General features: G+C 40.7%; 1 protein-coding gene across 1 annotated transcript in view; it reads right to left on the bottom strand.

The window, feature by feature from the left end:
- The window catches only part of TUSC3 (tumor suppressor candidate 3), a 127,654-nt gene that overhangs the window by 10,851 nt on the left and 102,992 nt on the right, over positions 1-13,811 (bottom strand). The window contains exons 8-9 of the mRNA XM_081209048.1: positions 3,990-4,064; positions 2,117-2,207 (exon numbers count right to left, since the gene is read on the bottom strand). Of these exons, the coding sequence (XP_081065174.1) occupies positions 2,117-2,207; positions 3,990-4,064 (166 nt within the window). The remainder of the gene's footprint in view (positions 1-2,116; positions 2,208-3,989; positions 4,065-13,811) is intronic.

Here is a 13,811-nt window from a genome sequence, read left to right on the forward strand (position 1 = left end):
AATCTTTCACATGTGCTCACAGATAAATGCATTCAGTCTTGTTTCAACACTCAATCTGTGATTATCATCTTTAATCTGCATGAGAAATCACATTTTCCCCCAAACAAGAATCTATTATGCAATGAACACTAGGAAAATATGCTCTCCTCAGAACAACCTTTTCCTTGATGGAAGATCTTTGGATCCCATGGACATGTGTTGTTGCTTTGATCGACTGAGAGTCAAATCACCATGTGATGGAAGAAATCCATCATATCTTCCAAAATACTTTAAAAACAATCATGGGATTTGAAATCAGTGGCTTGGAAGAGAAAGTTGTGGCTAACTCTTTTGCCCAGTACCCCTTCTCACTACACCATTTCTCCCCAAGCTGCTATTTGCCCCAAAGGAGAAAAGTAGAACTACAGAGACCCTACAGGGCTAATAGAAGCTTCAAGGTGCAATTTAGATCAGGAAAATTGTGAAGATTAAACACTAGCTTACCCCCAAACTACTGCTCTGATCAAATTCAGAGCCCCCTGTACTTGCTTTAAGATAGTAAATCATCTTAAACCTACACAACAGTTCGCTTTGTCCTGAAAAGGCCCTAAATCAGTATGAATGGGATGAGAATGTTGGCCCTAACACAGCAGCACTGGTCTGCAACTTGAATTCATCAGAATGCCACATGCATACTCAAGTCCTCTGAACTTACAGTATGGCAATTGTCTACAGTTTTCACACTGCATTTATATTTTGCCACCAACATCAGTTGTAGCAGGCACAGAATCTTAATGGAATTTGGTGGTATTTGCAAACTTTTAAACAGCCAACCTGTTATTTTTTCAGCTGTGCTATGCTCCATACCTCAGGTGGCATTAAACTAAGGAGCAATAGGATTTCTTTATGTTGTACTATAATTTTCTCTCTTTTTTGTACTATAATTTTCTGATTTCCTAAGGAATACCTGACAGCTCCGTTTTCTTTGATACTGGTCATGTTTGCTGCTGTGGAAAACTTGGGTGAGAGCACATTTCTGCAGGAACTTGCAGGAGAACATTTCTGTAATAGTGCAATGCTGCTTTCTATTATTCAGAAGCTATAGCTAATTTCCTCTATGAATGGAGACAGCATTCTAAGCAAACAGCTGGTTTCCAGATACGGGAAAGGATGTTGCAAAGTTACACTTTTCAGCTAAGTATGGTGCATTATTTTTACCCAGAGTGTACAGTTTGGAATTCATCAACTGATCACTGTTCACATACTTTAAGGACCATAGGGCCAGAACACACCTGGAAAACCTATGGCTTCGTGAGCAGAGCCCATGATACCTGAGGCATCAGTAATTTGCAAACTCCAAAACATAGTCCATACCTCCCAGACTAATATTTAGATTGAACTGTAGCAATACCATCAGATTTTACACTTCTCTGAATACTGCAATGCAGTTCTCAGCTTATCAAAATGCTTTAAAAAATGTGTAGTTTGCAGAAAAAATATATTTAAAATAAATCCTATGTCCTTGCAACGTTGTAAGCCAGGGCTTGGTACCTGAATACAACGTTTACCTGGAAATCCCCTTTTCAGTTGCATCTTCAAGCAGGAAGACTTCTTCATGTGGTATGACTAACAAGATGAAACTGCTTTCTTCAGTTTAGCCTCATACAAGCTGGCATCAGCTACTACACAAGCTCCCTCTTTGCAGATTAAGCAATTCCTTGTTTCATACACCAGAGTGCATGTCACATTGCAAGAAAGCACTTTACTCCCCCTTTTTATTTACTGTTTACAGGGACTTGTAATACTGTCCTGCAAAACCAAAATGCAGTGAGTGTGTGTTTTGAAGTTGCTGGAAACCACAGGAGGGAAAAGTGCCCTTGTGTTTGAATCCTGCTTGCTGGTTTCCCACAGGCAGTTGTTCAGCCCCTATGAGAATAGGATTTTGGACTAGATGGGCCATTGGCCTCATCCAGCAGGGTCTTCTTATGTTCTTATGCAGTGATAATCCAAATAAACCCTAGAGATGACAGTACAATTTACCTGTTCATGGATTCATTAATGTCAAAGTAGAAAGCTGGGAGCAGGCTGATGGCTGAAAAAAGGTGATCTGCGTGGATAGGGTTTTTTTGTGACTTACCTGTATGGGTAACCATGGTACTTGGAGCGGAATATCGACAACAGGAAACTGAAGAAGAAAACGACGAGACCCAATCCCACCAGGCATATAACTGGGGGGAAATAAAAAAAGCTGATATATTCAATATTAGGTACAATCACTTATATATTGAAATATACAAGGTTAGTTAGGATGTCTCTAGGCATCATCCTTATATCATCTGAGATAACATTGAAACCCTTTTACAAAAAACAGAATTCCAAGAGATTATCTTTTCTCGTTATCACAAATGACAAGAAAATTGTTGTTTAAAAAGAAAAAGGGAACCAAAGGTGGCAACCTACAAAACGTCTCAGGGTACCCAGAGCTTGCTAGAGAAAGCAATAAACTTGAATTATGTATTTCAGGGAACGTCGTTTCAGGTGTGTACGTCAGACCCTTTGGCAGGCGAAAAAATAGTACATCTTAATTATCTATTGCCACAGGTTGGCAAAATCACCGCATCCACATGCCATGTAATTTTTCTTGAAAGGAGCTGACTGACTCAGCCAATTCAAATGCACTTGAGGGCCAAACTAGAAGAATGTCATTCACTGAATTAGCAGCTGCATGAATGGGATGTTAGAAGTCAACTGCAGGCATGGAGGGCTGATTCAGACTGGAGGGTCATAAGAGGCTTTATCCGGGGAGGGGGGGCTTCTGGACCTAATTCTGGCCCCACCCACATGTCCTTTACATGACGTCATACATCTACAAGCAGGACATGGGACAATGAAATACAACAGAACTTTTTCTTCATAACACGCTCTCTTCCACCTAGATCAGTTTACTTTGTACGGTATTGAAAATGTAGGATACAGGCTCAGTGCTCTAAGCATCACTTTTTGCATACAGAACCTTCACTAGGGTTTTGTATCACCCATTGGTTAGATATATATTTTACATATATACTGATGAGTACTGAAGACTGAAAGACTCTTGCTTAAATGTGTGTGCATGCATAGGGACTTGTTTTTGTTTCTTTTAAGGGTAGGGAGGAGTGGAGATTATTCACAAACTGGGAAGGATTAGCTGGTAGCGAGAGCAACATTTTCTTACCTTTGTTTAGGAACTACTACAAGTAGCGACAGCAGCAGTGCTGCTCCTGGTAGCCACCTTCTGACAACCACAATTTCTTCTCCAGAATGCCCCCTTGGAACAATGTGGTGTCATGAGATAGCCTTAATCCAGAACACCATTCCAATGGGCATAATTGGGATGGCTGTGAGGCAGCCCCTATTGCCATTTCCCCCCACAATGCATCTTGGAATTTTGCTCAGCCACCCAGAGTGCCTGAGGCAAGGCAATCCAGTCAGATGGGCGAGGAACAAATAATAATAATAACAATAATTCCCAATTTGCCTCTTCCCATTTATTGCAAGCTGAACATTCCCAACAGAAGAATGTTCACTGCAGCCCTAAACAGGAACTCAGAAGAAAGCGATCTGGAAAACATGCTTTTTTATTATTATTACCCAATCTTTCCTATTTAGTAACATCATCACTTTTACACACACAAACAGGGCTAGTATCCAAAGAACTGCACAGATAGTTCAAGGGGTGCAACCAAGTTTTAGACTTCTATTTTTCATGCTATATAGCAAGCTGATGTTGAAAAGACATATCTCAAGCAGCTATTTTGGATACCTGCCTGTGTCATTAAATAATATTAGGAAAGAAAAATGCCTATTCACAAAAGCACACCAATATGTTCACAAATGAATAAACACATTTGCAAGTGCTCATGAAAGATGAATGAGAATCTGTGAGCTTCCACGTGGAATGCGGTAATCAAGCGTGAATCAGAATCTCTGAACAGCAACAATAAATCGGCCAACCACATTAAACATCTTACTTCTCCTTTTCCCAACATCTCCTTTGGAGGTAGCAGCTTCATTCAAAAGAACCATTCCCATGGTGATAGCAGCATCTATATCGTTGTTGTCAAGGAAACAATGGAAATGCGGAAGTCTTACAAAGCTAATCAATGCATCTTTAAACTTGGGTTATCAATTTTATGATTTAAAGAGGGTTAAGTACATTCAGTGTATGGGTTGTAAAAGTTCACAGAGCTGTTCAGAGAGGAAAATGCATTAACTAGTCATTATTTCTATGTATCTTCCACATTTTCAGAGTTATTTTCCCCTTACCTACTTTTAGATTTCTGTAACTGGTTGGACTAGACTAGCAAAAGCATTAAATGAATCCGAGTACACTAATGGTGCTTTGTTAAATTAGGTGAGTATCGTAAAGCCTGCAAACCTATGAGATGTCTGGAAACCCATGTAACAATTCTGGTAGTACAAAATGAATGTCGCCAGGAGACAGATACAGGGTGCATAAAAATAATTACATTAATTCTCTGATTAACTGATGCATACTAAAGCCATTTAGATAGCACACAGTATGCTGTTTCCCAACCAATGTTTGCAAGATGGATAGTATCTGTCTAATGTGCCACAAGAACAGAGTAAAATCACTGCAGCGGCAAGTGTTTTCACTCACTAGCCATTTTTAGACTCTTAATTGCTAGCTTTTACAAATGCAAACAAGCACATAATGATAAAATAATTTTAACTAATTTGCCAGAATCCTAAGCCATTCACATAATTGTTTGAAAACGTATCCGTGAACAGCAACTGTTACTACTGTAATTAACATCTGTTCTAAGCAGTCGACATACAATTGATGTATCATGGGAGCTGTATCCATTTCTAGCTCCCCCCCCCCCAAAAAAAAGGTCTACCATTTTAGAATTTAGCCTCTTTTCTTTCTCTGTTTAATAGCCTTGTTAGTATCTGTAGTAACTAAACGAAAATTATCCACTGGGCACCACGCTCACTGTAAACACCTTATATTAACTAAAGTGCACTTTTTGACTTTAGGAGTTTTGTACTGCAACTTTTTACGAGTCTGTAGCTGTTAAGAACACAACATCCACGAATAATGACACCGGAGAAAGCATGTCTAAATTAGTTTAGTGAACTTAAGACTGCCGAGAGCTTGGGTGGGGGTGGGGGGAGTGGCATGGAAAGGTGAAGCGAGTTATGCTCTCACTTCTGAATATCTCTTGCCACTTTTCTGTGTGGGAGTTGTAGACCAGCCCAAGATGTTTCATTGCCTGGGGAGCTGAAGGAGTGAAAGGTGGAATGATAGGCAGCCAAAATATATGCAGGTTGCCCAAAGAAGCCCCATAAATTTCAACGGGAGAGAGTTGTGCATGTGCTTAACTCTCTTTGATTAAAACAAGCAGGGTTTTAAAGTGTTCAAAGCCTGTTTGGATCATGAACAAAGTTCAAAATAAATCATCTCTACCATGCTAACCCCAAAATATCGACCAGCTTGGGGCTTCTGCCATGGGCAAACATGAAACAGAAGAGTTCTTGTAGCACTGAGGATTACCCAAACTTTAAAAAATACCTAAATTCTGCTGTTCATAACAAAGCAAATGCTAATTCCTCTGTGTGTATCTTTGGCTCTAATCACAGTGCTGTCCACATTCTGCCCCCGTCTCCCCACCAAACATGAAGTGATTTTGGCAGATCATCTTTACTTATCTTCCCAGTTTGTATCAGGAAATTGACAGGGTTACTTGTTCTCTATATTTATTTTATTTAGTCTCCTTGACAGGTCAACAGGGAATAGTAAAAAAGATAACTGTGTGAAACTCAAAATTCATAAGGTACTCATTTTTTAAATATATATATAAATACAAGCAGGCAACATCCTCTTAAGTATTTGGAAAGGCACACAGGAACCTCCAGGTTTCATGAATGGAGATTGGTCTGTCTCCCTACACTTAGAGTGTAGTCCTACATTTGTCTACTCAGAAATTAATTATATTAATATCAATGGGATTTATTCCCAGGTTAAATGTGTGTGTGTGTGTGTGTGTGTGCGCGCGCACACACACACACACACACACACACACACACTTATTAGAGCTATGAACTGGCTCCAGCAAAATCCTAGCTTCTGAGTCGAATCAGGGTGATTTGTAGAGTCACAATCAGCCAGAGTGAGTTGAGGCAGGCCTAGATTGCATCAGGTACACCCAGGGGAACCTGCAGTTGTTGAAAGGGGAGGATAGTCAGGCAGCAAGAAGAGGGAGGAAGAAAGAGACACACGCAAGGAAGTATGCATGCTTCTCCCTCTTCTTCCCTCCCCTTTGACTGCATGTTTAATCAGGGTTTTAAATCCCAATTATAGACTGTGCAAGGCCCCTGATTTGGTTTTTTTTGGGGGTCACATCTGGAGTGGGTTGGCTCCGAATTGCCCCTGTATTGGATTGGGCAGGGGTATGCACAGACTGCAGTCTTAGCTGATTGTGTCCATTCAAAATGAATAAATGCACATGATTTTGCTATGAGAAAAAAATGCAACAGTTCTAATGAAAAACAATAATCATTCTAGATGATAGACATGTGCTGTGGCAGCATGCATCATCGTCAGGCAACGTACTTCCTTCTCTCCCACATGGGAAGCAATGCCATCTGCGATGTTTGTAAGAAGTTGCGCTACTTTAGTTTTAATTTTTTTAAAAAACAACAACCTGCCACTTTAATAATTGGGATCATTTTTGTCAGTTCAAAACATTTTGAAATCAATCAACCAACTAACCATTGCAGGCTTTTATTTGTTTTTAAAAGAGGGATGGAGAGCTACCCCCAACACCCACCTGATAATCTGTTGCGGCACTAAATCAATCACAAAAAAACAGGACTTTTAGGAAGGAATTTTGGAAGTACTTGGAACTTCCTGACTACTGACATTAGGCAGGTGCGGTGCTTGGAAAGTTGATTTTGAAAAGGAACTAGTTCTAGTTCATCCTGTTCAAAAAGGAATTTACTAGTCCCAGTTTATGCTTTTACAAACCAAACTATTTCAGTTAAAGTTCATCCAAATGAAGCTTGGATTGAAACTTCATCCTCAGCAATTTCCCCCCAGCATTCAGAATGTTACAAGTGGCTGCGCAGGGACTAAAAATAAATAAGATGCCATACACGAGTAATACAGGCCGGCAGGAAGTCAGCAGGTGAAGCTTTCCCCACAACTGTATTTCCATACTTGAAAAGGCTAACCCTGCTTAATATATGCCAGCCACTCAGCTATTAAAGACACAAGGCACCAATCCCTTTGCTCCTGTACTTCTCACTGCAAGCTGTTCCTGTTGGAAGGGAACAAATTTCTTCAGCAGGGAAGATACAGGAAATGTCTCACATTCCTTCCTTCTGTTTGTTTAGCAACAGTGACTAAGAACCTTTGCATCTGCCAAATTTGGCTTAAAGTGTTACCCAACATTTTGCTTGCTTGCTTTGTAGACGCTTAGTTGAGATTTTAAAAAATGAAAGCAAAGAGTTTGGGGAAGTGGTGGGGACATCTGAAAACCTGTAAGAAGCTGCACTGATGCACTGAAGATTTCTAATGCACCCGTTAAACTTTAGAAACTTTGGTCCTCTTGCAGGAAACAGAAGACAAGTTTTAGACCATTAATAAAACACTCGCAGAACCAATGTTTTGTTTGAAGCTGTAAGTACCTGGGGAGGAAGTTTCAGAAGGATTTTGCTCCTCTAATATCTGCTTCCAGAAATGAGCAGGGCCATGGGAGGGCCAGTTCTTAAAAGATAGCTGCTTTCTTTCCGAAACCTCAGTTTGGGTTGGAAGGTAGGCTTTGATCCAGAGGTACTTACGGTACTTAAATCAGATAGATGGTGAGATTTACTTAGGCCTATTGATTTCAACGGGCCTACCCTGAGTATGATTGACTCACATTGGCTATCAGCCACTGTTGCATTTGAAATCAAAAACTTAAGGAAATGACCTTCAGCAATGCAAGGGGCATTGGCACTTCTGGCCATGTAGTTAAAAAGGCAGGAAAATAAAACTGGCAGAGTTGCTCATTCATTGTATGTAAACGGGCAGACACTTGGCCTCCTTGTCCTTCAGGCAACTCAGCTGGAAAATTGAAAAAGTAAAATCTCACTGAAAAACCAGATGCTACATCTGAGCCGAGATATCCCGAGCAAATAAATTACGAACGTATAAATAAATAAAAGGCCATTGGCTCACTAAGAGTTGGCCACTTCAAGTACCCATTTTAATTTGTAGAAGATGAGCTTTAGGCTAAATCTAAAGCTCCACGATGGGTTCGAATCTAACCCAGGTCATTATTTATTGAATCCATTTATTCATAGGGTAATAATTACCAACATTTATCAAACCCTGGCACCATGGAAGAGGTCAGCGGCTGGAAGCGTGGCCAACGAGGCGGAGAACGCTGCCAGCTTCCCTACACTCAGAGACTCCTGATAGTTGCATAATCCCCCCCTTTCAGCAGTGGCTGGCACTGGCTCAAGAGATAGCAGCATCCTTTGGGAGGAGTGTGCCGTGGAGGAGTTAGGCGCCAGTAGCAACTTCCAGGCTAAGCCTCTTCAAGCTCCTGCCATTTTCTGATGTCTAAAAGCAAGCTAAGAGCAGCGGCTGAAGGAACCTGTCAATTAGGTCTCCACAGGGCAGCTGTCAGTTTGCTCAGTCTATTCTCTCACCATGATTGGCACCATCCAGTACCTGCCAAGAAAGGCACAAAAGGCACTCTGACCAGCTGGGAGTAGAGAGCATGTTTACAGCCCGAGCTATAAAACAACTGGTTTTATATGCTGCCGGAGTCTCCTTAACATGATATGCTTTAAGCATGGTGGAGATGGGAGATACATCATCCCCTAGCAACATGCAACCCAAATGTTCCCTTCTGCAGAAGACAAGAAGTGGTTCACATCCCAACTGATGCTCTGCTAGAATTCGAGTGTTGGGGGTAGCAATGTCCTTGAATGATAGAAATTGCAACAGAGATATTCTGCCTAGTAATTCAACAGAATTGGGACACCATTGTGAAACAGCCACCTAGAGGCCTTATATAATTGAGGCCTCTTCTGCACCCTCTTATACAAAAAAAAAAAAAAATAAAAAAATATTCCCAGTGCACTCAGACAAACAGTTGCGGGTCATTAATCAAGAGGTGTATTGTGTCATAAGCCAGACGCATCAGGTCTGAATACCTACTGGAGCACTTTCTGCAACTTTTGACTACCACACTTTTTAATTTCCTGAATGCTAAAGCTTAAAATATTGCAGGACTAGTCATTAGAATTTGTTCCCGTGCAATGTTTGCTTAGCTTTAGAGCTCTTCTTTCAAATTCTGAATCTCCGATAGTCTAGTACAATTAGGCTTGACTCATGTGTTCAATCTGTCTCAACCCGCCGCTCCTGTCTAGGCACTCAGCTCACAGATCTGCAAATTGTTAGGAGGTGTGCTGCAGAGCACTGAAAAGTCAAAGGCTGTGCACGGCAGTAGCTTACATATGAACTACACACTGCACAGAACTGTCATATGGTTTTAGTTTAAGAGCAGTCAGCACAATGTGTGTGTGTGTGTGTGTGTGTGTGTGTGTGTAGGGCATCAGATTTAGAAAAATAAATAAATTAACATATACTGTATTTTTCGCTCTATAAGACGCACCAGACCACAAGACGCACCTAGTTTTTAGAGGAGGAAAACAAGAAAAAAAAATTCTGAATCTCAGAAGCCAGAACAGCAAGAGGGATCGCTGCGCAGTGAAAGCAGCAATCCCTCTTGCTGTTCTGGCTTCTGGGATAGCTGCAGCCTGCATTCGCTCCATAAGATGCACACACATTTCCCCTTACTTTTTAGGAGGGAAAAAGTGAGTCTTATAGAGCAAAAAATACGGCTCTCCAGAGGTAGTTGGACCAGATGCATCATCAACTTATAGAACAATCAGATATTCAGTCATTTTCTACACTATTTAAAAAAGTGTAATTATTGAAAACAAGGGCCTTTGTCACCTGTCTTTAGAACTAATCAGGAGACATAATTCCAATTGAAATATTAAGCAGTAAACGTAAGGATGTTGTTGTTTTTCTAAAGGAACCACCCTCAAGATAAGCTCTTATGAAGCTTGACTGTTTCTGATGATCTCTGAAGCTGAGAACTTATATTCTATCTAAAGCCATCAGACCCGTGAAGGTAAAGATTTTAAAATCCATTTCAGCCGGGTCCAGCTACAACAAGCAGAGGATGGAACTACAGCTGACTGGATGATAGACCACTGATTTTCAGATCTTTCCCTTTCGGTGAGATAACACCTGGGCTACTTAGAAAGGTGCCAATCAAACGGGTTGGAGAAAATAGGTTTTGAAAAGCTTGAAAATGAGAACCCAAAATAAAAGTTGAGACACGGATTACAATTACACGTAAAAAAAAATCCCCAAGTATGTGAAGTAGAGGAGAGAAAACATTGATTTGTTCTCTGAAGAAAGAAATATTTTGTAGTCAACACTTCAGAGAAGTGGAAACGGAAGTATATGGTCACCCAAGGAGAAAGTATATCCCCCCAGTATCTTTTCCTTTATTTATTTATTCTCCATATTCTGCTGCTTATTTGGTTTGGCTATTCTTATGGGGTTGCTTTTTTCCTCCAGCTATAAGCTTTATTCTTCCAATCCTGCCACACCCAAAAATGACTGCCCACTTTCCCTGACTCTTATATACAGGTCACCTCAAAACATTTGAACAGCTATACTCCTCTCTTTTCCTTCAAGTCCCTTTCAGAACTAAGCTCATTTTCAGTTGGAGAAGGCCTGTGGCTCAGTGATACAGCTCATGCTTTGGGTGAAAAATTTCCCAGGTTTAATCTTTGGGAATCACCAGGTAGAGGTGGGAAAGACTCTGATTAGAGGACTTGGAGATCTTCTGCCAGTCTCAGTGTTTTCCAAACTTGGGTCTCCAGCTGGTTTTGGACTACAATTCCCATCGTCCCTGACCATTGGTCCTACTAGCTAGGGGTGATGGGAGTTGTAGTCCAAAAAACAGCTGGAGACCCAAGTTTGAGAAACACTGGTTTATATAATACTGACTTGCTATAAGGCAGCTTATGTTGCCTTATGTTAGCCAAACATGCCAATATGTTTGCTGGCTGATATTCCATTCATCAGTCTTACCTTCTTCCTTTTATCCATTACCTCTCCCATTGGAAGCTTCTCAAGGGCAGGGAACTATTTTTTAAAAAAGTTTATATTAGCTAAGTGCTATCAACGCTACTAATTTTTATACCCAGACTCTCTTGAAGTTCAGCCTATGCAGCAAGACACTTCTGTGTTAAAACTGGCCTTAAAATACCTCATTAGTAAACTAGTTTTCGTAGCTTAGTTACCAACATTTTATCTGCATTAACTGTATTTTAGAAAAGAATTATTGGGGAGTGGGGAGGAGGAACCCTGCAGGTTATTGTAAATCCCCACAGTAACGACCTTCAGGTTTATCACTTGCTATACAAGCAAATACATTGCTTAAATGGAAAAGTCTTTTGATAAAGAAAATATTTATTACTTGAGCCGCATTAAGTGGAATGTTATTGCAACCGCAAGTATGAAAACAGCACAGATTACAGTTGCTAATCTTCAGCGTTCTGGTGCGAGAAAACCTAAGCAAGCATTGTGAAAAGCTTAGGGTAAAAAAATGTGTGGAGAATAGATGCAGGTTTTTGGCAGTAGGAAGAAATGTTATCTAACTTCTAGTGTGTGTGTGGGGGGGGGGAGAGAGAGAGACACACGAAGCATGTGTTGTGGGGAATGAGAGGAGAGGATTAAAAAACAACAACATTCCCTTCCTTCATTTGCTAAGACATTCAAATAATGAGAAGGCTGAAATATCAAGGACACGTAGGGGAGGAAATTATGTTCCGAATGTGAACTCCAAATGTATGTTTGTTTTAAAACAGACTTTCCCCATTTATTGTACTTAGGACCAAGTATTAAAGTTTGAATCAAGAACAGGAGAATGACAGTTGCAGGTTTTGCTAGATGGTACTGTTACCAGGCGGAAGGGACGCGGGTGGCGCTGTGGTCTAAACCACTGAGGTTAGGGCTTGCCGATCAGAAGGTCGGCGGTTCGAATCCCTGCGACGGGGTGAGCGCCTGTTGCTCAGTCCCTGCTCCTGCCAACCTAGCAATTCGAAAGCACGTCAAAGTGCAAGTAGATAAATAGGTACCGCTCCGGCGGGAAGGTAAACGGTGTTTCCGTGTGCTGCTCTGGTTTCGCCAGAAGCGGCTTGATCATGCTGGCCACATGACCCGGAAGCTGTAAGCCGGCTCCCTCAGCCAATAAAGCTAGTTGAGCACCACAACCCCAGAGTCGGCCACGACTGGACCTAATGGTCAGGGGTCCGTTTACTGTTACATTTTGCAACTGGCGCAGGTTTAATTATGACCCTGTGGAGATCTCTGGCAACTGACATCTCCATTTGGCTGGCCCCTCCAACTTCCTTAACCAGGTAAGCAGAAGAGCTTATTCATTGCACTTATAGCCCACATTTTCCTCCCAGGAGTACATGGTTCATCCCTCCTCTCAGTTAATCCCTACAACATTCCTGTGAGGTAGGTTAAGAGACTGTGATTGGCCCAAGGTTTCACGACTGAGTGGGGATTTGAATCCTGATCTCCCAGATCCCAGGCCGACAGTCTAACCACTACACCGCCCAGCATCCTAGAGTATTTCTGCTATGGGGCAGCTATAAAAATTTAGTAAGTAGATAAAAAGAGGGAAAGCAAAATGTCACTTAGAGAAGGATCAGAAATGTTATCCTTGAAGCTTGAATTTGTTTTATTCTGGATTGTTTTATTTGATGTTTTAATGTGTTTGCAAACTGCTTTGAGATGTTTTCTTTAAAATATAAAGCGGTATAGAAATGATGATGATGATGATGATGATAATGAAGAAAAAAGGTGCCTAGACATTTGCAACCTAGGTTTAAGGTGCCATTTGGGAATTAAATTGTGTATCTGAGTTTCTAACACTGGTTACAGGTTATTTGTTGGGGGGGGGGAGCACATATTGAAACGCTCCTCTCAAAAAACTAAAAATGTGTTTTGTTGTGCATCTTGCTTGTTTTTGGTGAACTCTTTTCTCGGTGTACTAGTTTTCTATTTATAAAAAACATTCTCTCTTCCAAGTGGGAATATTTCAACATGAGATTTCTCTACCTATAGTCCGAAGAACGTTTCTTCTATGGAATAAGTGAGTCATTTCAACTAGTAGTTGTCAATGGATTAGTATAGTCAATTTGGTTCTTCACTTTTTCTGTCTTTAAAAGTATGTGGAGTTCAGAAAGATTTCCATTTTGTCTCAAGAAGCTCTGGAATAGGGATGTGAGTAATATCAAGATATGGATGGGCAATCTAAACAAGAGCTCGAAAGGTAAAAAATATTTGTGATTTGCAGTTTAAGAAGTCTTTTTGCTTTAATAGTCAGCTTTTAAATGGCAGAAGCAAAACAAGTCTCTTTATCCCATTCCTGACATGAAGAATGTATGTTTACCGTTGAAATGTGAAGTAATTATCCTAAGAAGCTTCTGTTTGAGAATCTGTGTTCTATGGTCTAATTATTCTCAGAGTTGAAGAATAATTAATGTAATGCATGATGTGTGTCTATGATTGTTTTCAGATCAATGCCTGAAGTGAAGAGGCATTTTTGAAATGCACTGTTTAGAAATACAATTGAATGCATTCTGATAGGGAAAAAAATGTGCTTTCGTCCTTACTTTCCTGAATATCAACGTGCCTCCCCCTCTTTCTTTCCTACAATGTCTGTCAGCCAACCACCAAT

The sequence above is a fragment of the Podarcis bocagei genome (assembly GCF_964188305.1).
Source record: "Podarcis bocagei genome assembly, chromosome: 9".
Lineage (NCBI taxonomy): Eukaryota > Metazoa > Chordata > Lepidosauria > Squamata > Lacertidae > Podarcis > Podarcis bocagei.